The sequence below is a fragment of the Labrus mixtus genome, chromosome 6, assembly GCF_963584025.1.
Source record: "Labrus mixtus chromosome 6, fLabMix1.1, whole genome shotgun sequence".
Classification (NCBI taxonomy): domain Eukaryota; kingdom Metazoa; phylum Chordata; class Actinopteri; order Labriformes; family Labridae; genus Labrus; species Labrus mixtus.
Genome location: NC_083617.1, coordinates 23202338 through 23229183, shown reverse-complemented (window position 1 = coordinate 23229183; position 26846 = coordinate 23202338). Strand labels below are relative to the sequence as shown.

General features: G+C 39.1%; 1 protein-coding gene across 2 annotated transcripts in view; it reads right to left on the bottom strand.

Annotated features, from left to right (window-relative positions):
• The window catches only part of vps8 (VPS8 subunit of CORVET complex), a 48543-nt gene that overhangs the window by 1482 nt on the left and 20215 nt on the right, over positions 1 to 26846 (bottom strand). For both annotated transcript variants that reach the window (XM_061040573.1, XM_061040574.1), the window contains exons 20-44: positions 26454 to 26500; positions 24842 to 25064; positions 24578 to 24667; positions 24158 to 24209; positions 23988 to 24030; positions 22590 to 22662; positions 21159 to 21278; positions 20190 to 20261; positions 19349 to 19468; positions 16909 to 16965; positions 16746 to 16828; positions 16412 to 16496; positions 15152 to 15250; positions 14511 to 14600; positions 13622 to 13668; positions 13322 to 13466; positions 11882 to 11971; positions 11476 to 11661; positions 10683 to 10764; positions 9466 to 9548; positions 7349 to 7429; positions 4668 to 4837; positions 3317 to 3488; positions 1461 to 1514; positions 888 to 968 (exon numbers count right to left, since the gene is read on the bottom strand). In XM_061040573.1, coding sequence (XP_060896556.1) covers positions 888 to 968; positions 1461 to 1514; positions 3317 to 3488; positions 4668 to 4837; positions 7349 to 7429; positions 9466 to 9548; positions 10683 to 10764; positions 11476 to 11661; positions 11882 to 11971; positions 13322 to 13466; positions 13622 to 13668; positions 14511 to 14600; positions 15152 to 15250; positions 16412 to 16496; positions 16746 to 16828; positions 16909 to 16965; positions 19349 to 19468; positions 20190 to 20261; positions 21159 to 21278; positions 22590 to 22662; positions 23988 to 24030; positions 24158 to 24209; positions 24578 to 24667; positions 24842 to 25064; positions 26454 to 26500 — 2445 coding nt within the window. The remainder of the gene's footprint in view (positions 1 to 887; positions 969 to 1460; positions 1515 to 3316; positions 3489 to 4667; positions 4838 to 7348; positions 7430 to 9465; positions 9549 to 10682; positions 10765 to 11475; positions 11662 to 11881; positions 11972 to 13321; positions 13467 to 13621; positions 13669 to 14510; positions 14601 to 15151; positions 15251 to 16411; positions 16497 to 16745; positions 16829 to 16908; positions 16966 to 19348; positions 19469 to 20189; positions 20262 to 21158; positions 21279 to 22589; positions 22663 to 23987; positions 24031 to 24157; positions 24210 to 24577; positions 24668 to 24841; positions 25065 to 26453; positions 26501 to 26846) is intronic.

Sequence of the window (26846 nt, the reverse complement as noted above, 5' to 3'; positions counted from 1 at the left end):
CAGAGCGAAATTTTCAAATAAAAATTCTACATAGAAGAGGAGCAACATCAAACCAAGCATAAACTCTTATGAGCCGCAAGCAACCTGACGCATGCCCCCTTCAGTTGAGGCAGAGGTACTGGCTGCCTCACATGCTTTTCCAGTGCGGTTTTATGTCAAATTAGACTAAATATGTTATAAACACACGTGAAATACATTACTTATTCTGTGGAAAATGAGGACGTATAATAAAAGTGTGTACAAAAATTACATTGGTGACAAACAGTAAGAAAGCAAAAGGCATACGCTCGACCCAGTTTGCGAGGGATTGCGCAATCTGGGATGAGGCACAACTCGTTGCTGCCTCACCTCGCATGTATATTATCATCATCATCTTAATATCTTAATCAAGTCCATGCCCCAGTGTGCTATTAAGTGGGTGCATCAGAAATACCTCTCTATTAAATATCAATGCATTTGCTGATACATTTCATTAGTTTTCCTCAGAGGGACATCGTGCAGGGAGGCAGCAACCTTTGTTTCCCCTGTCCGACATCTCTTTTATCCTTTCAGAATGAGGCCAATCTGGTGATGTCATAAGATAGGTAACCGCTCATCGCTCATTGATAGCTGACACTCTGATTGGTTCGGTTCATGTTACTCTACAAAAAAACACATCAAGCCCCTTCATCAAACCTCTTAGCATTTTGCACTTAAATTAGTGCCAAGATTGTGCGTCACTTAACTAACAACATGTAGGTTGGTCGTGCCCACTTTTCTCAATTGGCTATTGACCATGTTGTTGTTAAAATATGGCCCAAATACTTCTTCACAGTATGTTTGGGTCACAGGCAGCAAATTATTTATTTTATAGTTATCTGGAAAATAACAAATAAAATATTTCATACCCTGGATGGTCCTCTATATAAGCTGCTCAATTGATCCCAGGACTGTTCCTGCTGAAGGCTCAACGTTGCCTCAACAAACACCTGGGCACAAACAAAGCAAAAATTATTTAAAACAATAAAAAAAACATTAATTAAGCTGATTCTGTTATCATACTTTGTCTAACTCAACAGGTGCAAAAATGCTGTGCTACATGAAAAGCAGAAAAGGAATGAACAATACAGCAAAACTGCAGCTACTGCTGTTTGATTAGGCTTCTATTGGATTCTTGGTTGGAGTCAAGTGGGCCCCACCACTGGATGTTTGCTATCAAACTTCCTGTATGTAGTTGAAAATATTCAAATAAAACATTCAGGGAAATTTTGGCATCATTACATTCTGAATCCTATTTTCAAAGTACTTGTACAGGAATTGTTGGAGCAACAGTTGTTTGATAAACCACAAGAAAAAGTGAATTTCAAATTCACTTTTTCCTTTAAGTAGATATGTTTGCAATGAACTTGAACTATCCTTGAGGGTTTCAGAGTGAAGGCTTGAATGAAAACAGGGGATGTCTGGGATGTTAAAAAACCTACCTTTTTCCCGTGAGCCTCTGATCCTGCATCATGATGCACTGATGTAACACAAGTCTGAGAAAGAGAATAAGAGGGCTGTGTTAGGTTCAGTGTTTGGACTAAGTCCCGAAGTAACTAACACCACTACTATTTGGGGTAATAAGTAACAAATTAGTTACTTTCCAGATTCAATAACTTCATTATAGTTAGTGACATTTAAAAGCACTCGTTACTTTATGTGAAAAAGCCGACAAAAAATAGGCGAGGTTACACGTCATCACAGAAGCATCCTGGGAGAAAGAATGCTGCGCACATTTAACAAACGCAGGCAAGAGATCATTCAGACGTGAGCGTTCCCTGCTCAAGTTAAACGACAAGAATATAGCAGTGAGGAAAACTGTCAGAGATCCAGGTGCTGCTCACGTTAGCTCGACAGACAGAGGAGGAGACACTCCATACAAACAGCCGGCTTGATTAAGGCTAAATCACCGCCTGCTCCACCATCTGCAAGCCGGACTACAGACTGTTACCTTCAGAGATCTAATCCTTAAAATACCTCATATTAGGGCTGCACGATATTGGTAAAGACTGACATTGCAATTTTTTTTCCTGTGATATATATTGCGATATGAAAAAAACCTGGAATTTGAAAATAATCATTCTAGAATGATTTGTTAGGGGAGATAGAAAATACAAATTATAATTAAATGCATCAAGAAAATGGACCAACCAAGGATTGTGTCATTACTCCTGACGTTCAACTGTTGGCTGCAGGATTACGACTTTACTCTTTGCCACAGGAGAAACAAAAACTTCAATTGATCATCTGCTCTAATTTAACTCAGTTTACTGGTGAAGTGTGTGAACAACACACTTTACAACACTGCAGGCTGCAGTCTCTATGAACTAATGATGTGCAAACTACTCCAACGTGAGTTGAGTGTGCATAAGTCTGCGGATCCAATCGTCGCCCTTACTGATAATAGACCACGTCTGAACTTTCAGTGTGAGGTTTGATGTCTGTTGATGTGTAAAATGTTCTTAAATCAGTATGAACAGCAGCTGTTAAGTATTAATAATACTGAATATTACAGTTAATGTATAAAATGTGCTTTTGTGCAGCACATAGTATGACGTCATTGTAGAAAATGAATTCTCTCAGCACCCCCTACTGAAACTGACTTCAAGCATCCCTGGTGATTTCTCAGTCCACTTCCTTAATTCTCAACTCCGTTTTTTCCATCCACTATTTTACATGGAATGTTCAATTTTGTTCACCCATATGTGAGTGATGTTGCTTCTTTGTTCTCCATACCTAAATCTTTCATCTTCTGCTTAATTACCAAGGCCCCTCTTTCCGCCTTCTCATGGATTTGATTTGAGATAGCTCAGTTAGCTTGAGCAGCAACTCCGGATTCCTCCTTGACCTTGTATAGCGCTTTTCTAGTGTTCTGACTATTCAAAGTGCATATACATACACCGCAGGTCACACCTACCCATTTATACTCATTCATACACTGATGGCTGAGGTTGCTGTGTGAAGTGTCCATCAGTATTAAGTAATCAGATTCATACACATCCACATGCCGCCGATGAACTTGGGGTTAAGTGTCTTGCCCCAGGACACATTGAACACGTGGCTGCAGGAGCTGGGGATTTAACCCTGACCTTCTGGTTAATAGACAACTACCACTGACCTACAGCTGCCCTGTTTCAGATTCTGTTCATATTTAAACATTAGTTGTTTGTTGTAAAGTTATTGGAAGATTATATCGTGCAAGTTGTGCAGCAGAGGTTATAGGCTGCTACCTCGTGCATCACAGGACCAGAAGTCACCAATCTTTTCTAATATTTTTTGAAAGCACAAACCCACTCACCTGTGCCAGGGATGTACTGGGAAGTCTTTTTGGTTCGGTGAAAGGCCCACCCCTTCCTCCTTGGCTGGAGGAACATTTGTAGCAGCTCCAACTCTGTTGCTGCTCTGAAGCACAGACCGCCCCTTCACAATCCTTCTGCTGCAGGCACTGAAAGTGGTACAGGTGACCACAGCTGACAAGATACACACAAAAGCATGTTGGCGCTTGTATGTTGTGTGTTTTAAAATTATAGCAAGAATAAATTGGTTGTCTTAAACATACAAATTTAATTTGCCCGTAGACAGGTGAGTATAGGAAACATGTAAAAAAAGAAAAAAAAAAAGAAAAGATGTTTCAAAACACACTGGACAAAATAAATGAGCAATGTAGCAAGAAGTATAACCTTCAGGCTCAGGGTTCAACTTACTCTTTCATTGTTCCATTCCTCTACCAACCTGCTCACCATGTATTATACCTTACTTCCAATACTTGTATTACATTCTGGACTCAGATTGGTCCATTACACCATCTTAAGGTCTACTATAATTCTATAGCAGACTGTTGCTGTTGACAACAGACTGATGCTAGGGATGCTGCTCCAATCACAGACGCTGGAGGAGTAACTCTCTCAGAAGTCTCATTAATTTGATGTTAGTGTATACACATTTTACTGAGGGGAGAAGAAGAAAAGATAAACTGTGGAATTGGACAACATTGTATCTTCTTCACCTTGTATTTCTCTGTTGTAGGCGACATCTTTTTGAATCTTGTAATCAATCTGGCTTTCTCTGCTATTTTTGATAAAAAGGTAATGCTCCTGTCAAGTTTGTCAACGCCAGATCCTAACCAATCACAGCAATGTAGCAGCAACCTCCATCTACAGGTCGAGTCTGTTGTGCTGTAGAGTAGCTGAGCTAAAGCGAGGAGATCTGTGCTATAGGCAAGCCTTTTTAACCAGATTTATGATGGACAACGAAGGTGGCCATACCAAAAAAGGGAGTGGGAAAGAGAATTGTTTTTTTCACATGTGAAGGAAAAGTGTGTGGTACCAGTGGCTATAGACGCAACACTGAGCGATATAACACTTAAATTCATTGTAAATTAGCATCAGACTTCCCTGCAGGCAGCACACTACATACTGAAAAGGTGAACAGGCTGAAGAAAAAGGCAGCAATGGAGGCATCATTTCAAGTGGCGCTACTTCTAACACAGCTCAAGAAACAATTCACCGCATGGTGAAGGAAGACGTCATTCAGGGACCATTAAAGTAAGACTGAAGTAAGTGTGAACCTAATTAGGTAGACTCAAGCTTACACCTCTAATGTGCTAGTCAACTTACTGCCATATGTATGTATACGCCAGTTTATAATACCTAAACACAATGATCTCCTCAACTGAGTCCTGCCTCCTTTTGTACTGCTGGAAGCATATGTAACAGTAGTCCTGTCGTGGGTGGAGTCCCTTTGTGACTGCAGCATGCAGGTGAGCCAGAGACCAGTGAAGGTCCTGGTTCAACAGACTGGTGGTTGTTTCAAGTAGAGTCTAAAAAGAAAAAAAATATATTGAAGGTAAGTCTGTGCATGTACTGTGTCAATTAACAATGAATTCATAATGCATTGAAAAGGGCTTTTTAACTTTGTTTGCATATTTTAACAACAAAAAAACAACCTTTATAGCATAAGAATCTTAAAGTTATAAAGATATATAACATTTTAATCAATGACACAGTGATAGATTGTACTGTGGAAGTAGCTAAATGTATGTAGCACTTGGGTCCCAGACAAATTCCAGCTTACAGCCCTGTGATGAGAATTGTGGTTCAAATACTGCTTCTTGCCTATTCATGGTAAGAATAATGCAACTGTGTGACACCTTTCTAGTCTACCTAACACTTCCTTAGGCACGTGTGCCAAGAGAGTTTAACAAAAAGTAACTATAAATGTTCAACATTGTTCTTTGGAAATATTAAATTCCCTCTCATTTGTAGCCATTTTCGGTATTCTGATAGATTTTTCATGACTGTCTCGAACACACTCTGATTGGCAAGCATTCATTGCCCACTGCACAGAATGCAATGGAAAAACAAAACAAAACAAATAGCCTGGCCACTGAGGCGGACTGTGTGAAGGATGACGGGCCCACTTGCAAAGTTCAACACTGTTGGTGACACAGTTTGCAGAGTTATGGAAAAAACTTGAATCCACAGCAGATGATCGACCTCGCCGTCCTGGAGCAGACTGAAACAGTGTCGTCCGCAAACTTCAGTAGATGCCTGTTGTTATAGGCGCTGCCCTGCAGTCATTTGTATAGAAAATACACAATAAAGGGGGCAGGACACACCCCTGGGGTGAGCCTGTGGATGACAACCGCTTCTCGGACAGAGCACCATTCGCCCTGACTGCCTAGGGCCCAAGACCCATTTCACCAACCCAGCATGAAGGTTAAAAGTGGACAGCAGTTTATTTGCTAAAATGTGGGGTTGGATTGTATTAAAAGCTGAGGAGAAATCTACAAATAAAAGCCTCGCATGTGTTTTTGTACCCTCAAGATGTTTGTATAAATAATTAAATAAAGTAATAGTAGTATCATCCACCCCTCTATTTACCTGATATGGAAAATAGCATCAGGTCAAGCAGGCCCTGAATATGATTGGTCAGAACTCTTTTGTCCAATTGTTCGAAAGTCTTCATTGTGACTGAAGTCAGAGCCACAGACCATTTAGCTCTGTGAGATTTATTTTTAGCCACAGGTACAACAATTGAATCTTTCCACAGTTTGGGGACCTTGTGCACAGTAAGTGACAAGTTCAAAAGATGTGTAAAAATGTCACATAACTCATCTGCACATACTTTAAGAAATTTGCCAGCAGTGATCATATCAACAATTTTTACTGTCTTGTTTAAAAAAGAATTTCCGAGGTCCAGACCTCTGTATCTTCATAGCTGGTTACGGCCATGATCACAAGATACTGCAAAAAGATTGTTAAAGATTACACACTGTTATATTATATTACAAAAGAGCAGGTGAAAGTGGCTCAGCTGGTAGACTCAGTCATCTCTCAACCGGAAGGTCGGGGGTTGGATCCCCAGCTCCTGCAGCCACATGTTGATGTGCCTTTGGGCAAGACACTTAACCCCAAATTGCTCCCGCTGCTTGGTGGTTTATAAGGGCGCGGTCACACTGGCCATCTGTACCGTGCCGTACTCAACACGCTAGGCCTCCCGCTGCGCCAATCCCACGCTGGCACCGCCAGCGGTCACACTACACAGGACTGCTTAAGCACGATTACCTCTTGTACATGACTTCGTAATACAACGCATGCATGCTTTATGTTATTATGAAGCGTGCTCAGTTGACAAACAGGCGGACTCGGCGGCTTAATTTAAGCCATTTTTTATCAGACACAGACATAAATACATTTTAAAATAAAACAGCTGCGAGCCCAAGTTAGCGGCCGCACATCGGAGAACAACACAGACAACATGACAGCTACTTTGTGTCTTACATTGAGTCATGTTAGTCTGATACAGACATGAAACTCTGGATTCCTCCATAATGAAGGCTGTCAGCGTTGTGTACCCGCGTGCTTGTGCTTGTGCATGAAGTGTACCGTGCCGAAGCACACCTCTCCTAAGTGTGTCAAAGGAGAGGTCAAACTGGCCAAACGAAGTGGACTTTAGGGTTGAAGCGTGCTTGGGCCCGGTACGGATGGCCAGTGTGACCGCGCCCTAAATGTGTATGAATGGGATTAGTTAATACTGATGGATGCTTTACAAAGCAGCCTCTGCCATCAGTGTGTGAATGTGGTGTGAATGGGTAGGTGTGTAAAAGGACAAGTAATCAGAAGACAACAAAAGCCCTTTAAAAGCTCAAGTCCATTTTCTTTTGTATAACCATTCAAGGAGAAGGGAATATAACAGCCTTCACATAGATGAGGCAGTGTGGGGTAACTCTAACAGACACTGCTTAGCAGCTTTCTGAGGATATATTTTTGGAGGAGATTACTCACACGCACAATACACGCGCATGCACGCACATGTTTTTTCTGTTTACCTGTTCGTAGTTAAAAGTGTCCAGCATACTCAGTATGAGACCTTGGATTTCTGCCAGTTTTCCTGTCCCATAAACAGGGTCCTAGAAGACAAAAAAGGCAGACAGATTCTCATGTAATGTCAAAAGAAATTTGTCACATTCGACTCCAGGAGAGAGCACAGAACACAAATTGCGCATCTGGCCTATTTGGAATGCATGAAATGAGCAACCAAGCAGTGTATCATCATGCATGAACATAAATCATTCTTTTGGTAAAACGTTTTTGAAAAAATCTTATGTAACTCTTTATAATAACCATCAGATGTTTTAGGTTCTATACTGTTAGTTCAAATTTAAAATGTACCATACTTTCAAATTCAAGCTTAAAATGACAAAATGGACCATAAATGAGCGCCTACAGCTGGTTGTTTGCAAACGATTTGCATGTGGAGTAGCGGCATTTGTTTCCACTGTTACTATGATGTCTATTTATAGCTTTACCGTGACGTCACACACACTTAAACTGATATTACCATGGTTGTTTTACCTGAATAAATTACATTTTGGGAGGCTATGCAGGAATGGTTGTCTACCAAAATCTCAGTACTGAACCCTCTCACAAGATATAACATTGTATTTGTATTAACATAAAGAACAGCAAAAGTGACTTGATAATGAACAATCTGATCATCTTCAGATTTCATTGGCTACAAGAAATGTCAGTAATTGGCACAGTCACATGCAATTGGCCATCAGAACAGGAGGAGACAACTCCTTTCAACATAGGCTCTTGTCGGCTGTTATGAGGTGTCATGTAAAGGTCAGCACAATGGTGACGTTTTTTAAACAGCTCTGTGGAACGTTATGGAAGTTACACCTGGAAGTGTTCACAGTTATTTAGTTTCTGGATTTCAAGAGTTGAATTCACTCATTTGGACAATCGTAATTTTAATGAGAAAACCCACAGAATCCACTCCAGAACATTAAAACTACAAATAGAAACCATAACGGCTGTCACAGCATGCATTAATCAAAAGGGCCTGAACTTTGCAGACGAAATCCGCCTGCTTCATGACGGAGCTGAACTTCTGTCCAGAATGTGTCCAGGTTGGTCTCAGGCTTAATGACAAGAAAATCAATCACAATCTCACCATCCACCTCTAGGTGGCAACAGTTGATGATATACTGAAACAGGTCAAGGACTTTACCTTGGGTCATAGATGAGCTTGTCAAAAAAACAGAACATTAAAGTGGGGGAGGCTCAGGCATGGAAGGCTTTGAATGGTATGACCAGTGTGTAAGTCCAACTTCCTCCTAAATACAAAGCTCAGCTTCTGATGTGGAGATGTGTACGATGTGGAGTACGTTTTCCTATTGGGATGTAAATGTTTGACATTTAAGCCCACGCTGCAGAAGTCCCTGGATGGATACTGCACCAGAATGCTGTGTGTATCTTTGAATATTAAGCGAGATGGGCGTGTCACCACCACCACCACCACCACAACCACCATCACCATCGAGGACCTATATGGGAGGTTGCGTAGGGAGAGTGGCGAAATAGCATCTACGAGGTTGAAGCTGGCATGTCATTGCCAAAGACACAGGCTGCTCCCAGCCAGTAAACTGGTTCTGTGGGAGACAATGCACCAGAATCGACTACAAGTACGTCAGACATGTGTTTATGTTCTTAAAAGAGACGCATTAGCAGAAAGCACTGGCGAGCTAGAGAGATGAATGGAGGATCAGAATGACTATTCTGTGAACAAACAGAATAATGTTACTTAAGAGTTTGTAAGTCTCAATAGAGGAAGTTACTTTCATGGGTATAGTTGTGTAGATATGTTCATCGTAGGAAGAGTTTGGGATGCAGTGCAGGAATACTACATGTTTCAGATTGGCTGGAATTGTTTAATGTGCCAAATTCAGAGCCACCTTGTCTTTTTTCTTGTCCTTTACCCATTTACACAACCAGGAATATTTATAATAACCTGATGTTTTTGTAAAAAGAATATACAGCTATTTGGAGGGGAGGAGATATTTGCACATTTTTAAATAAATATTCATTAGTTGGGAAGGATACACCCATTACTTCAAGAGGGAAGCTTAAGAAAGGCCACAACATATAAATAAATACTCACCTGGAGAATCCGTTGGATGATGGCCGGAAGAGAAATAAAGCTGCTCATGCAGTTAAGAACTTTCATCGTCAGCTCCCTCAGCACTGAAACACACAAATTAAATGTATATCATTTTCTATTGATTCTCAAAAAAGCCTCGTCAAACGATTCAAGGTGGTGACAAAATATTAAACTCTACTTAATGACTTTATAAATCATGATTGCAATGTATATATAGTCTGTATAGTTTTTTTTCATGTCTTAATTGACCAGCAATATTTAAGGAGCATTAAGCTCATACTTGTCAACTAATAATTTACTGCGAAATATTAAAAGTGAAGATAAATAATAATAAATAAGTTTTTTTCTTTTTATTATTATTTTACTTCTTTTGTGATAAGTAGTACTTCTGTTCATGCTTGAAATATTCTGAATGCATCATTATATGCCACCTATAACTTTTTCATTTTAGCTTTACTATAATTGCACCACAAGTGGGCAGTATGCAGTTGAGTATAGTAAGCTCTAAACAGCTCAGTTTTAACATTGTCTGTGCACATTCAAAATTTGCGTGTCAGCATATTAGCTTGAGCGTACAGTTTGCAGCAATGACGCTGCACATTATCATCATCACTCAAGTCATTCCTGATAATATGTCCCAGATATTTGACTTTATCCACCACACTCAGGGCTTGATCAGAGATAAAAAATGAAGGAAAATTTTGCTTTCGATCGTCCTTGGCTTTTACTATCATGACAACGTTGTTCTTGCTGTTATACTATGTCACACTGCTCTCCATAACTCGAGCAGATTCTTAGAAATTGCTGTAGTAGTTATCAATTCTATCTCCCACCATAGATGCAGTCTTACAAGCTTTAAGCTTTTCAGAGAGTAGTGAATAGTGGGGGTGTTCCGTTTTTTTCCTGGACCTCTCCACCCACTCTTGACAGCCAAGTTGTAAATAAAAATTAAAAATGAATGCACCTGATCGGGTATGAATGCAAGGCTATTTCGGGCGGGCCCTGGACTCATTTGCATAGAATAGAGCTCCAGTCTATTCTTCTCCGACGAGCGCGCAGGAGCCCCTCTCGAAACTCACTGCAACGATCCCATAATGCATTGCGCGACTGACTTTCAAGCTCTCTTTACAGTACAGTAAATGTTTTTAACCTCATTGATCACATGTACAGCAATTATTTATTTGTTATTTATAAAGTTATTTGTGTGAATGCATTACCCTCAAATGTGTGTATAGAACCAAGCCCCTTCACTTCTTTCTGGGAAAACATCATTGTCTCCAGAAGTGGAAACCACAGGACCTGTAACAAAAAAGCAATGAATAAATAATCATGGACTGTCCCTCACTTCAGAAAAATACCTGTATAGAATCTTAAGAATAACAGAAATCAAACAATTAACTAAGAACTGGCTGAAACCAACTACAACACAAATAATGAAAAGGAAAAAATAAAAAATAATGAAATGTATACCATGGAGAAAAAGACACATAGGATAAGGAATTTAGGTGACATCTTTGAGTCACGATGGAAGAAGTGACCAAATACTGATTTAAAATAGGGGAGGGGGGGTGTAGATAAACCAAGATTTTTGTGTACTTGAGCATTGGACTTAAGCCACAAACAGATGGTGACGAACACAAAGAAAAAAACGAAAAAAAAAAAAACACTATTAGAGTAGAACAAACCAAGGCCCATTCATTTTATTATTCTACTTTTATCAATTTTTGTGTTTGTCTGTTTTGTTTATTTCCTTCACCTTTCCCTCTTCTTTTTCTCCGTTCATGTCTTTTTTTCTTTTCTGTATTAGGATGAGCTACCAGAAGTATATCCATGTCTGTGTAGAAATGTACTTATGTTTACATATCATTTCTATCCAAATCATATGTAAATGTATGCATGCTTGATCTGACACACTATGAATCTTTTCAAAACTATCAAACTAAAAAGTATAAAAAAATAAACAATCAATAACAAAACCCCTTATCCCCCAAATATGTGCAGTCACAATACCTCTCTTTGTTGCTGGTAAAGGTTCTCAGAGCTATGATTACACAAGTCTATGATGTTGTCAAGAGAATCCTTTACTATTGTCAGCGTGGATTTGCTGTCTTCCTTCTCTTCATTTAGACTTTCATCTTCTCCATTAACTCCTCTTTCAATCTCAGTCGTGAGGAGACTCAGTTTTTCTTTCAATAACTTTGAAGAGATGAGAATGTCTGTCATTAGCACATTTACACTTTAACAGCTTTAAAAGAGCCAAGTTGAAATTGAGTATATATATATATGTGTGTGTGTGTGTGTGTGTGTGTGTGTGTGTGTGTGTGTGTGTGTGTGTGTGTGTGTGTGTGTGTTTTGCTTCTGTTTTAGAGCCTTGAAGCCCTTGATCAATCTTTCAGTTTTTAGGGTATTTAGTTACCCCCAACAAGACAGAAAACGCTCCTTGAAAATCTCCCTTCTTCTCCAGCAGATAGGCTGAGACCTCTTTGTGGTGGTACTTTTCTGTTATCTACGGAAAAAAGGCAAGAAAGGAAAGACAGTGATTAACATGATTTCAGGTAAGCTGGTCTCATCTGGTACTGTGTTGCAAAAATGTATACTGTACTGCAAAATAACTTTAAAAAAATAGTGTCACCACAAATTATAATGACAATGGCCTTGTTAATTTGGAACTGGTTGGCATTTCATCATTATTATGCCTGAATAAATAAAAGGCTGAAAGGCTTTATTTATTTTTCACACTTCAATATAATAGAAATCAAGTATATCCTCTGAAAATAACACATTTTTTATTTAGACTTAATCCAGAGTTTCTCCTGCCAGCTCCCTAGTAGAATGTCACCCATTGGTTTCTGAAGGGCAGTTTGGAAGCCAATTTATGGAGGTTGCCATGTTGGAAATGCTGACTATTAAACTTTTGGTCAACCTTTCAACAGGCATTTCTTAATTTATGCTGCAGGTACTGGGGATCTTATCTTCAGGTTGAGAGACTGACTCTACTCTACTCTAACACTGAGCCACAGCTGCCCAGCAATGGCTAAAATGGCTATAATGCAGCAACTCAATATTGTTTTAGGCAAAAGCCTTATGTTATAATTATATACAGTATGCTATTAATGGTAGCTTACATTTCTGTTAACTGTGCCCCTTTAACGGTTTCTCTTTCTGAACCCCAATTCACACATACTCCGTGCGCGCCACGGTCCGTCAGCACCGCGCACTACACTGTGTTCAATGCATTCTAGTCAATCACTGTGTACACACAGCGGTTCGTCTCCGGAGTGTGCCAGCAATGCCACTATGCTCTGCTGGGTTTCAAATACGCTGCGAGTCTATTTTCGACGAAGGACGCTGCAGGCACTCATCAAGCGAATATTTTGTCAAAAACACAATATACGGACCTGCGATAGTATTTTTCATCCCATTATCAACATTACATCAAAACAGGCACCGAACGAACAGCAAATTATCCTCAGAAAGATAAAGCAACATGTTGTTTGCACGTTTTTCTCTTTATTCCCACGTGATCCTTTAGTTCTCCTGGGATGTGTGTACAGCTGATCATTAGTGCCCTCCACTGTGCTGTCTGATGGAGCAAAACTGTGGTGCTGACGGACCGTGGCGCGCACGGAGTATGTGTGAATTGGGGATAACGCTATACAGCCACATGTGTTTCCATGTGACATGTAGCCCTTTACTTTTTCGATGTTTTTTTTTTCAGTTTTTTGCCAAGTGCCTGTCACAGTTAGGGCACATAAGTGGACTCAGGGGTTAATGAAACAACTCTAAATGGGAATTTACATCTGAATCCCACTCTGGAACACCATAATGCACAAAATGTAAGTATGGTAGAAAGTACTTGTAAGGCCTCCTCCAGTCTGTAGTGCTGGGAAGTCTGAAGGAATTTCAGGATCTGCTGAGGGGAAAGGCGGCAAAACAAGTCCAGCAGAAGCTCATGAAGCTCATGTTCCACTGGCAGGATGGTCCCTGAATGATGACCTTCCCTGAGATACAGAGCAGATGAAATGTGAGAAGGAAGAAATAGAGGAAGACATAGGAGATATAGCAGGAAGCATGTTGATGAACATTAAGAAAATAAACACAGGAGAGAGTTAATAGAGTAATATTAGGAGATCACACACACACACACACATCATACCTTGGTTTCAGGAGATGACTGAGGAACTCCATAAGTAAATGGTCATCCTAAAGACAGAGAGAGAGTGAGATGGGACGATGAAGTGAGTAAGTGACAAATAGTGTTGAAAGTTATTAATTGAGTAAGATTAACAGGCCCAAAGAGAGGATGGGCTATTGTAGCAGATGTTTGTTTGTCAGTTATGTAGTTATGTTATGTATGTCAGTCTATCCAGTGCAATACTAGACGCAATCTCCTTCATACGCTTATCAAAGGCACATCAGTTTTCCTCCAGGATAAGGCTATCATCCCTCTAGCCTATAGGAGTCTATCCTATAGGCTATTTTCTAGGAGAGTATCCTTGATGTGCTCTATACCAGATGACAATAATATTTTATTGACAGATTTTCAGTTGTTTTTCAGGTAACTTAGGTCTGCAGACTATAAAAATAACACAAAGGGGCGTTTTTCTTGTAATCACAATAATGACATGGAAGATAGCCGATCAGTTGTGGTTTTGACCAGTCCTGATGTTTATTATTAACTATCACTATTACCAATCCAGTATTTAAGTTAATTAATTCATAAAGCTGTAATCAGAAAAGACTAAAGAAAAAGAAATCAACCATATGTGTGTGGATTTTGATTATTAATATAAAATATCAATACACTTGTTAACTAGGCCTGATTAAATAATAAATAAGGTATACTGCACAGTAGGTTATTGTGTTCTTGTGGGAACATGAGAATATATTACTCCCAGTAAAGTGACACAGTCTTAGTGCAAACATTTATTCTTATTCATTTTTTTATATTTATGTTTATTTGGAAAAGCTATTATTTTGGGAGATTTTCAGTTACAGAATAAAGGAGCAATATGATATTCCTATTCTTTATATTTTGACCTTACCTGGAGCTCAGAGATTATTTGCTGCACCTCTTCAGGGAAGTGAAACAACACTAGGTCGGCGGAGCTGCTTGAATCCAGGGTTATCAGCTCCTGAAAAAATGTGAGGAATAGGTTTAATACAATCTTGCATAGATTAGTAAAATAATCCCTTTGTTTATGGGGGGTGGTTGTCACAAAAAATGAAATGAAAATGCAGAGGTCTTGAACTGTATGCGAGTTGAAAATGGAGTGATACAAATTCATGTAAATTAAAAAATGATTAGTTTGAGGTCAATTTCAATTTGACGAATGCTTATGCACAGCTTGAATTATAAATTCTTGTGAATTCTGCATGCTTAACTTTATAATTCACTTTCATTTCCTCAGCTTAATTTATGAAATCACATTCATTTTGGGCATAACTGTTATCTATAACTGTAAAAGTCATATGCATTATTCACTTGCATGGTTGCAATTATTTTTGTATCCACATGTATTTTATCACCTCAATTTTCATCAATTATTGTTGCTAGACTCTAGAGTTACCTATAACACCATGATAAATGGCTGTTTGTGTTAAGAAAATGTGGCAACCTCGGCTGTAAAAAATTGAAGTCAACACGGGAGACAGTTTGTATATGCCATTCTGTGTGTGTACTGACCTGTATGTGTTGTAATACTTTTTCCATGACAGTTTGTTTCTCCTTGAGACTGTAGCCAGGCATGGACAACAGATTATGGATGTAGCTGAAGATTTCCTCCTGAGATGCACAAAACCACCAATAACATTACAGCTATCAACAGGACAAGGGGTCTCGTATAAAACCTATACATACAAAAAACTAGCCCTTGGATGTATGCCAATTCCCCCAAAACAGTGCTGAGCTATACATCATTTCTAAAGGTCGCATATTAAAATACCCTTTACCATGGTTCTTAACACTAATATGTCACCTTAGTCTGTCGACAAACCCCCAAATGGTGGACGAGGGGTAACTAAACATCTGGCACACAAAGCAAGAGGCAGAAAAAGAAGCAATAGCTAAAAATCTAACTGCTGTGCTAAGCTGAGAATATGTAGTTAAATAAAGAAAACAATTTGGGAGACTAGTTGCTAGATAGCAAGAGTGCCTTTTGGTGACTTCTGTGGGTTTAAACGTGCTGTGTATTAGAAAAAACAATGGTAAGAAATTGATGAAAATTAACAATTTAGCTTCAGTTCTATCGATAACTAGAAACAGCACAGAACATGTTCATTCTCATTAATTTACTTCTAGCCTCAGACAGGAGAATTCTCTGCGCTTGTCCTGTTAGATCTTAGTGCTGCATTTGACACAAGAGACTAGAACAATTTCTTGGAATTACAGGGACTGCCTTAAGTTGTTTTAAATCCTATTTATCAGATCGATCTCAGTTTGTACAGGTTAATGATAAGTCCTCTATGAACACCAAAGTTAGCAATGGAGTGCCACAAGGTTCAGTGCTTGGACCAAATCTCTTTCCCTCATATATGATTCCTCTGCCCAAAGATTTCTGCCTCTTAAAAGGAAGTTTTTTCTTGACACTGTAACCTGCTTGGTGCTGTGCTCATGATGAATTTGCGTTGGATCTTTGTAATATAGCAATGAGTAAGGTCTTTTACCTGCTTTTTTAAGTGTCTTGAAATAACATTTGCTATGAATTGGCGCTATACAAATAAAGATTTATTGATTGAATGATTGAATAAGAGGCTAATTAAAATGCACACAATTCCGGGTGGACTGAGTAATTGTTTTTCTTTGTTTATACAGTATAAACACAATTAGTATTGACCCTAAAACTGTGTGATTGAACATTTTATACATTTAACAAAACACCAAATTGAGTACATAATCACAATCACACATCATGTTTAGTTCAGTAAAATCTGAAATGTACATTACCTTTCTGAGGGGGTCTCTCAGGTAGCAGTCAAAAATTCTGTCATACAAACTGTTCTTCTCATATAGAAATTCACAGACTTGATAGCTGAAGGGCAAGACAGGGAGACAAAATGACATCACAAAACAATAAAATAAAAGTCATATTTGTAGGTTATTCTGATCATTCAATTTGATTGAGTATCTCAAAGACAGTTGAACTAACTAGTGCATCGTTAAGTTTAAACTACACAGACAATATTGAATATTAACTTTTGATCAAATTACAAAATGTAATCTGGAAGTTGTCACTTGAAGTAACAATTCTAAAATCTGCTGTTCAGTGCAAACTACTCACAATTTGGCCTTTTCTGCTAAAGCCAATAGTCTTTCCTCATTATACTGGATGACACCCCCAACCTGGAGCAACTCCAGCAGAACCTACAAGAACAGTGACATGATATTATGTAATCATCATACAACTCACAGGCTGCAGTCTTAACAACATACAGTAGACCAACCTGCTGCCTCTCACTGTGTCGGGAGTCATCATCTGGGCAACACAGGAAGTCTAGAACCTGGAAAGACATTGCAGGAAAGATGTTAAATGAGTGGTGCTGGGGGTTTACTTTTCTCATGGATCGTTCATAATGTATGGAGCTATAATTGTTGCAAAACTATTCACTAATGCTAAAACAGATCCACAAATGTGTAAACAGATCAACTAATGTATACACAGATCAAAAAATACCTACACAGACCAAGTGCCCTGCAAATATGTAGAGGAATGTGTACATGATTATCAATGGCTGAAAGTCATGTTTTTTATATAAAAGCTGAAAAATGCACATGTTGTCTGCTAGAACTCAGAAGGGTCTCTCAATTGGCTTTCTGTTAACCAGGGCAGTATGCAAACGTGTAACGCAAGATTCTGTCTGTGGCAAGACCGGGGGGGGGGGGCAGCGCAGTGGATGCACTCGTCCGTTGACTTTACAGCGGCTCGGGCTTGGGAGAGTCCCAGGCACGACAAGCAGACAGGTTGAGTGTCCAAACTGCAGATTTTATTGGCGTAGGGGATTGGATTTTTGCAGTCTCACTTTAGTTATCCATCTCCATGATTAACCAGTGGGATATAGTCGCAAGCAAGTCCGACTTTAAGCTTGTGTAACCACCTCGGCTGGAAGGGGTTAAATATTGCTATTTCCCACTAGTGTCAAGGGTGAAAATGGTGTTTTATCACTTTAAGGTTAACCTGTATTGATGCTTGGTATTGCTACCTATATCAATAAAACTGTTTTGCTACTTTTATAATCAGAGTATTGCTACCCCCTCCAGATACAAACGACATCTCTGATAGGTTCAAATCAGAGCAGTGCACATAGAAAGTTAAAGAATGGTTCCAATAGCGGCCATTTTGAATGAGGTAATGTAGATATAGGAAAATCTGCTTGACTTTATACTATGTCTTATATTTCTGCGCAGTATTAAATTGGCATTCTGCTGAAGTCTTACCGCTCATAATGAGGCTTAACTCAGTCATTTAAAAGACAGGAAGGTTCAAACGTAGTGTTTTTGTTGTTCAGTTGTGCATCCTGGTGCCGGCGTGATGTTGCACCTGCCGTTTCCCAAGTGCACCTTTCATGGGGGCAATCTCCGGAAAAGTCAGAGAGTAGTACTTTTTTTTTGAAGGTCATCCGTTGACTCTGTTGCGCTGTTGTAGATGATAGGACCAGTGTTGGAAAAACACTTGGAGTTTTGCTGGCTAAAAAGTCTGAAAACGGAGCGTCTTTTCTTTTAAAGCCTTTCTCATGGGGGAGTAAGCCTTTCTTTCCATCATTATTGGGTTGACATGTTAGGTTTGCCGTAATACCACAGAGGTTTAGACACCAGGTGTTATTGAATCCAGAAAAAGTGAGGCATGTTATGTACCATTCAGGATGTAAAAATTGCTCACATACAAAGTTCTATTCAGCTCAATTTGACCAGGGGACTGGTTCACATCAATAGATCTGTAGGATGATTATTTCCGTATAAGCTTAAAGCAAGCATACAGAAAGTCATCCTGAGGTCATTCAGCAAGTGTGTGGAGTAGTCCTGAATCCTGTGCAAACCCTGGGTCTCATATTATCACATTAAGAGCTCCCAGTAAGGAGGCAGAGAGACGCTCATGAAACGCTTGGGTTTCAGTGTCAATCAAGCCAAGAACCTGCTGTTTGCCACTCAAAATATGGATTATGTGGTCCTCTCATTTCAAGGTTGGTGTGATTCTAGAGACGTCATTTATTTGCTGTGCTCTGTACCAGATGTGTTATGTTTTCTGTACAGGTTACTGGACAATGGCAAAGCCTTTAACTTTATTTGTAAGGGACCATGTGCAATTAAAACATAAATGTAACCATTTAAAGCATTGCACCAGAGTTAGTCACACACACACACACACACACACACACACACACACACACAGGCCTGATAGTTGTTGGACAGGCCTGCCCCCAACAGGTGATACAGTAATACTTCTCTACTATTAAGGGCTACTTGGCTATGATTTCAGCTTGTAGCATCTTTTTTTGGTAATATGCCAATTGGTAAACGGAAAAAGGGGAAAACATTCAGTCCGTCTCACTGGATAGTGGAGGCAATAATGTTGGCATATGAGAGTCTGGACTTACTCCACCCAGAGGAGTGATATATGCTGCTGCCAGTTGGGCATCCTCCCACACTGCCTGGATGTGACAGAGCCTTCTGTGGTGCAATGTATCCTTAGTGTTACTGTAGTTAATCTATTGCGTGCTAGCCCTTAGGAAGCGTCTGTGGTGTTGACCTTTCTAGGTTGAGTTATTGTGAGCTTCAATGCACACAAACTGGGAGTGGACCATATCTTGAACAGTGAGATACTAAGTGAGGTTTCAAAGAGAACTTTAGGCTACAGGGTAATTAGATTAGATGAAATACTTTGGTTACCTGATCAAAGAGTTTCCTGTTCACAAATAGTGTGTTATCTGGCTTGGCTAACTGGCGAGCCAAAAAGGTGAAGAGCCCTCCGACCTGGGAAGGAGTAAAGTCTGAGTTGTCCACCATCACCTATATTATCATAAAAAATATTAAAAGAAATATTAATAATCAGAAAGAAATATATGCAGAAAGATAAAAACTATCACTTTTATTTAACCAGAAATATTTCCATTGAGATATAAACCTCTTTCACACTGGAGACCTGGCCAAGACAGATAATAGTATGAATAATATAGTGCACCTCTATCAAATATTTGACATTTCTGTCCAGGATAACAGAGACATGATCACTCTGTAGTTGTTTTGACATGCTACTCTTCAGCTGCCCGAAATGCTGCCTGGATAAACAGCTGCAGCTTGTTCTGTTACAGGGGCCACACAGGTAGTGATAGGGATAGATGATAATAATCTAGTCAAAGGAGCGATATTTTGCAAGTATGTCAATCAACAGGTCGTTTTCATAGTGCATGCACAGCTGTGCTGCATCTGTGTGTTGTTTAGTTTGAAAAATATTAAGATATTAAATATTTTTAAAAAGTATCCTTCTTTATACAGATACATGAGATGGCCATTTGACAGTTTTTAGTTTGTTGTAACAGTCGCTTGTCTGATATCATGAGACAGACAGATACGGTATGCTGAGAGAGAGACAATACTATCTATCACTGTTGCCGATAAATCTGCGAGATTTTTTCACGACCACTTTACAGAGCTTCTATTTATTCTCCATGCTGTCTATTCTTTATTAAGTTATGTGAAATAAAACAAAGCAGCATGTGGAAAGATTTACCTGAAGCAAGATGTCCACGATCCTCTGCTGGTATTCTAGGGCCTGCTTGTCATTCTTGAAGTCTTCAAATGTCTAGAATAAAGTAAGTCATTTTTAAATCACATAAAACTAAATATGTGACGCTTTTGGTGCATTGCATCATATCTTATTGGAGACCATCACTATCACTATCATAATCACTTCTCATTATATAATCACTGTACTGCGTTGTATATATGTCACATTGCTGCTCCCTTATCATGCAGCGCTCATTATGTGACTACTATAGCATATCAAACAGTAGATAGTGTAGCCTGATTGTATACTAAATATAATCACACATTAATGTTAATGTTAACATATGATGTGTTTTTGTATATATGTCTGTAGTTACAAATGTTTGTGCAGTTAGATCTCTAGTTGCAGATATACGTGTGTGTTTGTGTTATGCATCCATTTAGCAATATGTAAATATACAATATTCTGTATTACTTTACACCATCATTTTGAGTACTGCTGCAAAGTTACATTTTCTTTCTTTGTTTTTTCCTTTATTACTTCACTTGTTTTTTATTATCAGTGTAATCCATAATAATGATTTCAAATGATGTGCAAACTGCACCACGCTGAGAGCCACTGTTTGCTGTTTTTGTGCATTTAGGGATGAATTTCACCCATTGCATGTGTTTTCTGAATTGGACATACAAGTATATACAATGGGATTCAGGCCAACACACCAAGTACGAATTACTCTACAAACATTTTAAAGAAATAAAGAGATAGATGAATAGATAGAGAACTAGATGGATATGGACAGATGGAGAGATGGAGAGATAAATAGGTAGCTACTTTATTTATCCCCAATTCAGGTACATCCAATTACAAGTAAATAGCAAGTCTGTTACTTAAAAGATAAAGTTGTGTTAAAAATGACTGATTCAAATAATGCATAAACATATAATGACTTTAAATGACTTTAAGAAATCTCACCATGGCAAGGACATTAAAGAATTCTCGGGTATCGAAGTGGATGAGTGAACGAATAAATGGGAAAACTTCTTCCTCCTCTGACGAGTCAGCTGAGTGAAGACGGATAAGGAATTCAAACACCTGACAAAAAAGAAAAAATTAAACAGTAAGATAAACCAATATCTCATAGCAGTACTAGCTGTCTCTAGTAGCCACTAGCTACTGGGGCAGATGTGGCTCAGTGATAGCTCAGGAATAAAAGTCAGTCGTCAATCCCCAGCTCTGCAGTCACATGTCACAAGTGTCCTAGGGCAAGACAATGAACCCCAAATTGCAGCTGCTGCAGTGTCAGCCTCAGCGGCATTTGAATGTTTATAAATTGGTTTAGTTAATACTGATAGACATAGCAGCCTCTGCCATCAGTGTATGAATGTGGTCTGTTTGGTTACGTAAGTGTTACCTGCCGTGTATAAAGCACTTTGAGTAGTCAGAATGCTAGAAAAGCACTATTCAAGCTCAAATCCATTTACCATTTAACAAACCCAATCTTACACAAACCAAAAGTATTTGAATAACTTTTTGAAAAACAGTATAACAAGGATAAAAACAAGTATTAAGTTCTTCAATTAGTGACCTCTGTCTCTGACTTTTTTCTTATGAAGGAGTACATGTAATTAAATTCAAAAGCATACCAAAAATATGAGTAAACGGATAAATAAGGATTACAAAGGGAGTAGGAAAATAGCTTGAACTCTTACTAAAAAAGCTTACTGCACATAAAATGGAATTAATAAAGACTTGACAATAGACATCCAATTAATTGGCAATAGTTAAAAGAAGGCAGTCAACCAAAGTCTAAAAAAACCTATTGTATTTTTACATCAGCTGTTATCAAAGAACGGTGTTGGGTTGACTTGTCACAGCATCACTGCAATGTGTTGATTTTCCTATGTGGCTGTAAGGATTGTTTACGTTTAGTCACTTCAAAGCAGGTTTGATTTGTCTTGTCCAAGTGCAGTTCCCTTAGGCAGTCAGGAGACTACTTGTGCGGCTTCTTTCTATTCTATGTTTGCTTAAATCAAAGTTATCTGGCCAAGCTGCAACGGCTTGGCTTGGATGTTCGTGTCTCCAATGACAATCAGTGGTGTTTCATCATCAGGGATATCTGAGATGACACCCTGGTGGGCGGTAAATAATGGCAATGTATATATATTTTTTTTCCAAAACAAAAACTGCAACTTAATTTACTTTTTTGAGCTATAACCATGACCACACATCCAAACTCTGTATTTTTTCTTGGCAAAAACTAGTACATCACTCGAATTTAGACTGAAGTTTTGATTACTTTTTTTGTAAGACGCAAACTCAGGCAGGAATGAAAGTATGGGAGAGCACACATGCACAAACATACATCCTCAGTTTGGAATGAATACTTATCCAGTGCCCACGTACCTGGTTCTTGACTTGAACTACAAGGTCTTCAGGGATGTCGCCTAGCGGATATGCCCTGCCTGCAAGACAGCAGCTACATGCACAAACACAAAGAAATACACATGTTATTATTGTGTTATAAAAACATTACTGATAAATTCACAAAAATACATTGGTGGATGTGCCATCAAGAAGTTGTCAGCATTCTTTTAGTCATTTCCAGCTGCAAAGGCTTTGAAAAGGCGGTACAGTGAGAGGAAGGATGTATCTTCCTAGTTAATCGGCGCAGCAGAGGCGGCATACTGACCCAACGACAACACATTCTGTTCATCCTCCGACAACTATGCATACCCAAGCCGATGTCCAGCTAGTCATCGTGGTGAGCAGCGAGTCCTAACAGGGGCTGGCTAGCGCTCAAGCTCGGCTAACTGGTCAATGCACTCCATATGATCAGCCTAGCTACCAGTCGAAGACGACGGCCAAAGGCTCCTCGCCGTCAGACTCAAAAGAATCTGGGTCGTAATCGTCTTCCCCAGTACTTTTTCTACAAAGGTAACCCGCCTCTCTGGGTTGAATGCCGGAGCTGGTGACAACATGCACGGGTCTCGAGCTCAGTCAACACTCTGCTGCCCTGGACTGTCCCCAGACAGGGACAGTGTTTGCGAAAGATAGTAAGGGAGATGTCAGATGAAGAAGCTAAAGCCAGTAAGTGGATTTGGATGAGAAGGAATAATGCCTTTTGCGGACCAAGATAAGAGTAGGACCAAACCATCCATCTCCTATGTTTTTCTCTCTCCCCTATGCCCTCCCTCTTATGAAAAGGAGGGCATAGGGGAGGTAGAGCAACAGCCCGGTTGATCTCTCTTCAGACTTTCACTGGGTCTTTCTCTCTATTTCTCTTTTCCTGTGTAACGTTGGCACCAGGAACAGTTGCATTATGTCTGTGGGAGCCAATAGGGGCCAAGTGATAGGTTTGGTAGTATCAGTGTTGCTTTTATTACAGTGTTTTTTATCCTCCATGAATGACTTTAATATATTTTGTTGTTCATCAACAATTAACAAAATGATCTTGTATACAGTGTTCCTCTACTAGCTACCAACAATAGTAACAAAATAATCAAGCAAGAGCTGCATGTTATAATTACAGACCATAAGACTTTACAAAAACATTGAAAAACACGCTTATGGCCATGGATTTCTAGAAGAAAAAAATTATTAGACTGTGAAAATTACATGCAGCTGTGTATTTAGTAAGCTACGTAGCTAATAGAATAGCATTTTGTTACACAGCACTTCATCTACAGTCTGATTTGGTCTATGCCAGGTACATTTATGTATTTTATAACTTTCGGATATATTGTTTGGCAGCTGCAAGACTTGATGGCTTGAGGGGGAAACCAATATATCCTCGTGACTTGCCTTATGTAAACCAGAAGTTTGTTCCCCATCACCACTTCCTCATCTGTCCAAAAAGAAAAAAAGGGAAGCATTTAATAATATATTTGTGGTTTTTTTGCACTCTATGTACAATTTTTATACAAAAAATGGCTGGTGCTATCAACACAAGAGTATGGGGTTTTCAGTCTTACCTGTTAGGCTCCTCCCATACTTAAGTGGTGGCCCAATCACTGCAAAGAGTTTCTAAAATACAAACATAGAGTAGGCAACAGATAGTGTGATTTAACAACTATCATCTCTCATCGAATATCATCTCATCTTAAAAAAAAGAAGCATGTCTACGAGGTAATTCTTTGAATGAAGAGACTGACAGTTTTGCTTGCTTGAAGCTTGCTTATCCAATGGAGCTTGGATTGAAAACACGCCACATGACCCATAGTTTAGTATGGTTACAACAGCATACTAATGGTTGTGTTGGTAGGCAGAATGCAGTACTATTTGAATATGTAGTAGGCAGTACGTAGGTGTGTGGTTTTAAACAGAGCCTAAGAGGCCTAACACATATAATTGCAGTAAGTTCAACATTATAAAAGTGAAAATAAAGGACTTGCCTCCATAGGTGTTATGTAGTCATTCATTCCCCTGTTGAAAACGTAGATCATTGCATCATGGAGATGGTTCTCCCAACAGACTTGAACCACCTACACACACGCACACAGACACACAACCTTCAGTGACAATGATTCAAATGTATTTAGATTCTGATTATCCTGTTTTGTTGCAAGGGCTGGCTAGTTTTAGCTTTTTGATGGCAACTCTTGAGTTAGGTTTAATTGGTAACCAAAACAGTCCTAACTGTACAAAGACACACACACCTGCTGAATATCCAGATTGGTGACGTCCAGGTGAACAATGCATCTCTCCAGGCTTTCCATTTTACCAGTGCTATGGTAATGGGCTAGGAGGTCCCTCATGATGGGTGTGGTGAGGTGACCAAGGCGGTCAGCAACAATGTATGACTCCAATGACTCCAGAAAGACACCCTTGGCAACCATGTTCTCCGCCAGCTGAGAATACAGCTGGTTGAACAGCAGGTCGCTGTACACATGTGCACAGACATACACAAAGACACAAAGAAATACAAAAATGCTTTTATCTCTGTAGATAACACCTTTGATCTCTTTAGATAAAATGTGGTTTCATAAACTTATTAAGCTTCTTTGAGAGTAAAAATGGTTAAAGCCAATTCTAATCTGTTAAGTACAACCTGTAGTTTGAGGAATCGCCTGAATGCACTGAGTTCACAGGTCAATAAGCTTTTAGTGATTCTGACCAGTTCAGTGTCACCAAATAGCTTTAACCGGGCGGCCTGTTCCAGGGGATGCAAGGGTGTGCCCCAAACGCTTTGAGTATAGCCCCGAATTGAATGAAAAAATGTAAAGCAACTACTGTAGTAAGTAAATGTTAATTGTGAATCAGATGTGAGGTACACAACAATTGTTCAGTGGATGAACATGTATTTAATGTAAATAAGGTGCCCTCACTGTATAAAATATCGTAATATATTAATCTGTTAATCAGTAGGTGCCTATAACATATTTTTTCCTTCAATATTCTAATGTGAGAAGCTAAATTAGTTACAAGCTGTTCAAAAAGACACCATTCATTTCTGTGTGTTTTTGTTGTGCACAAACTTCAGTTGGGCAGCCCCAGTAAAAAGAAAAGATCTAGATCTAGATAATGGATGGGCAACTTTGGTCACAGCAAGGGCCACATTCATTTAATTGTCACCGCCAGAGGGCCAAATTGTAGGATACATATACGATTACAGTCAATTATGTCTCAAATTAAGTCAACATATACAGTACCAGTGATCGAATATTATTATGGACATATTTCTGGTTTTCATGATTTCATTTAGTCGACCTGTTCAGCACCTGTTATGGGGACTAGCTCAGGATATAACAGCAGAAAACATAAGTTCAGAAAAGGTCTAAAATCGCATCACTCAAGAGTTAATCATTTTGGACATCATCGTCTTCCCCTGATGAGTGCCGGACCATGACAGGCCCCAAGAGGATCTGTGTTGGTGTGTCCGTGTCACTTGTATTTAGGCTGAAAATAAATATTCTTTGTGGCCCACTAAGCCCCAGCGATTTTCTAATGTTTCACTCCTGATTTTGTATTTCAGTAGTCCTTATCTAGAATATAGTATCCATCCGAGGCTGGTTCAAGCAGAGAATAGAGTATATTTGTTCCTTCCATACATGTTGAAATTAGTTTTAGAAGGGGTCAATAAAGAACAATGAACAATTTTAGTCAACTTTCGAAAGCAGAGAGTAAGATATAAACGGCTGTGTTCTTGTTGATGCTCATCACATCTGCCATGTTGTTTCAAAACTTCCAGTGATGTATATTTTGTCTCTCAAGATCTTTCTTATGCAGTTGTGTATTTCCACCTATGTGTCTTAAAGCTTGGGTACTTACGCCCTTTTAAGCAGCAGGCAGTAATCCACCAGGACTGGAACTACATCCTAAAAAAAACATAAAGAGACAAAGATCAGAGAGTGTCTTTTTAATTTTCAATCAGTGAGGAACAGCAAATAAAAGAAGAAAAAAGAAGCATCATCATTCTCCACAGTTATATAGAGTATATATATATACACGACAAAGCATTAGGGTCTCATGTTCTTTTTTTAAATAATTTTATTAAATTCTATTTTTTCCCCATTATTTTTGTGAATGTCATTATATGAAATGTTCATGTTTGTATTTGTGTTTTGAAAACTTGTGAAATGCAGAGCCCACGACCATGAATATGCTAAATGTTAACAGTTTGAGATTTGTTTTGAATGCAAAGTGCGTTACAAATAAAATGTA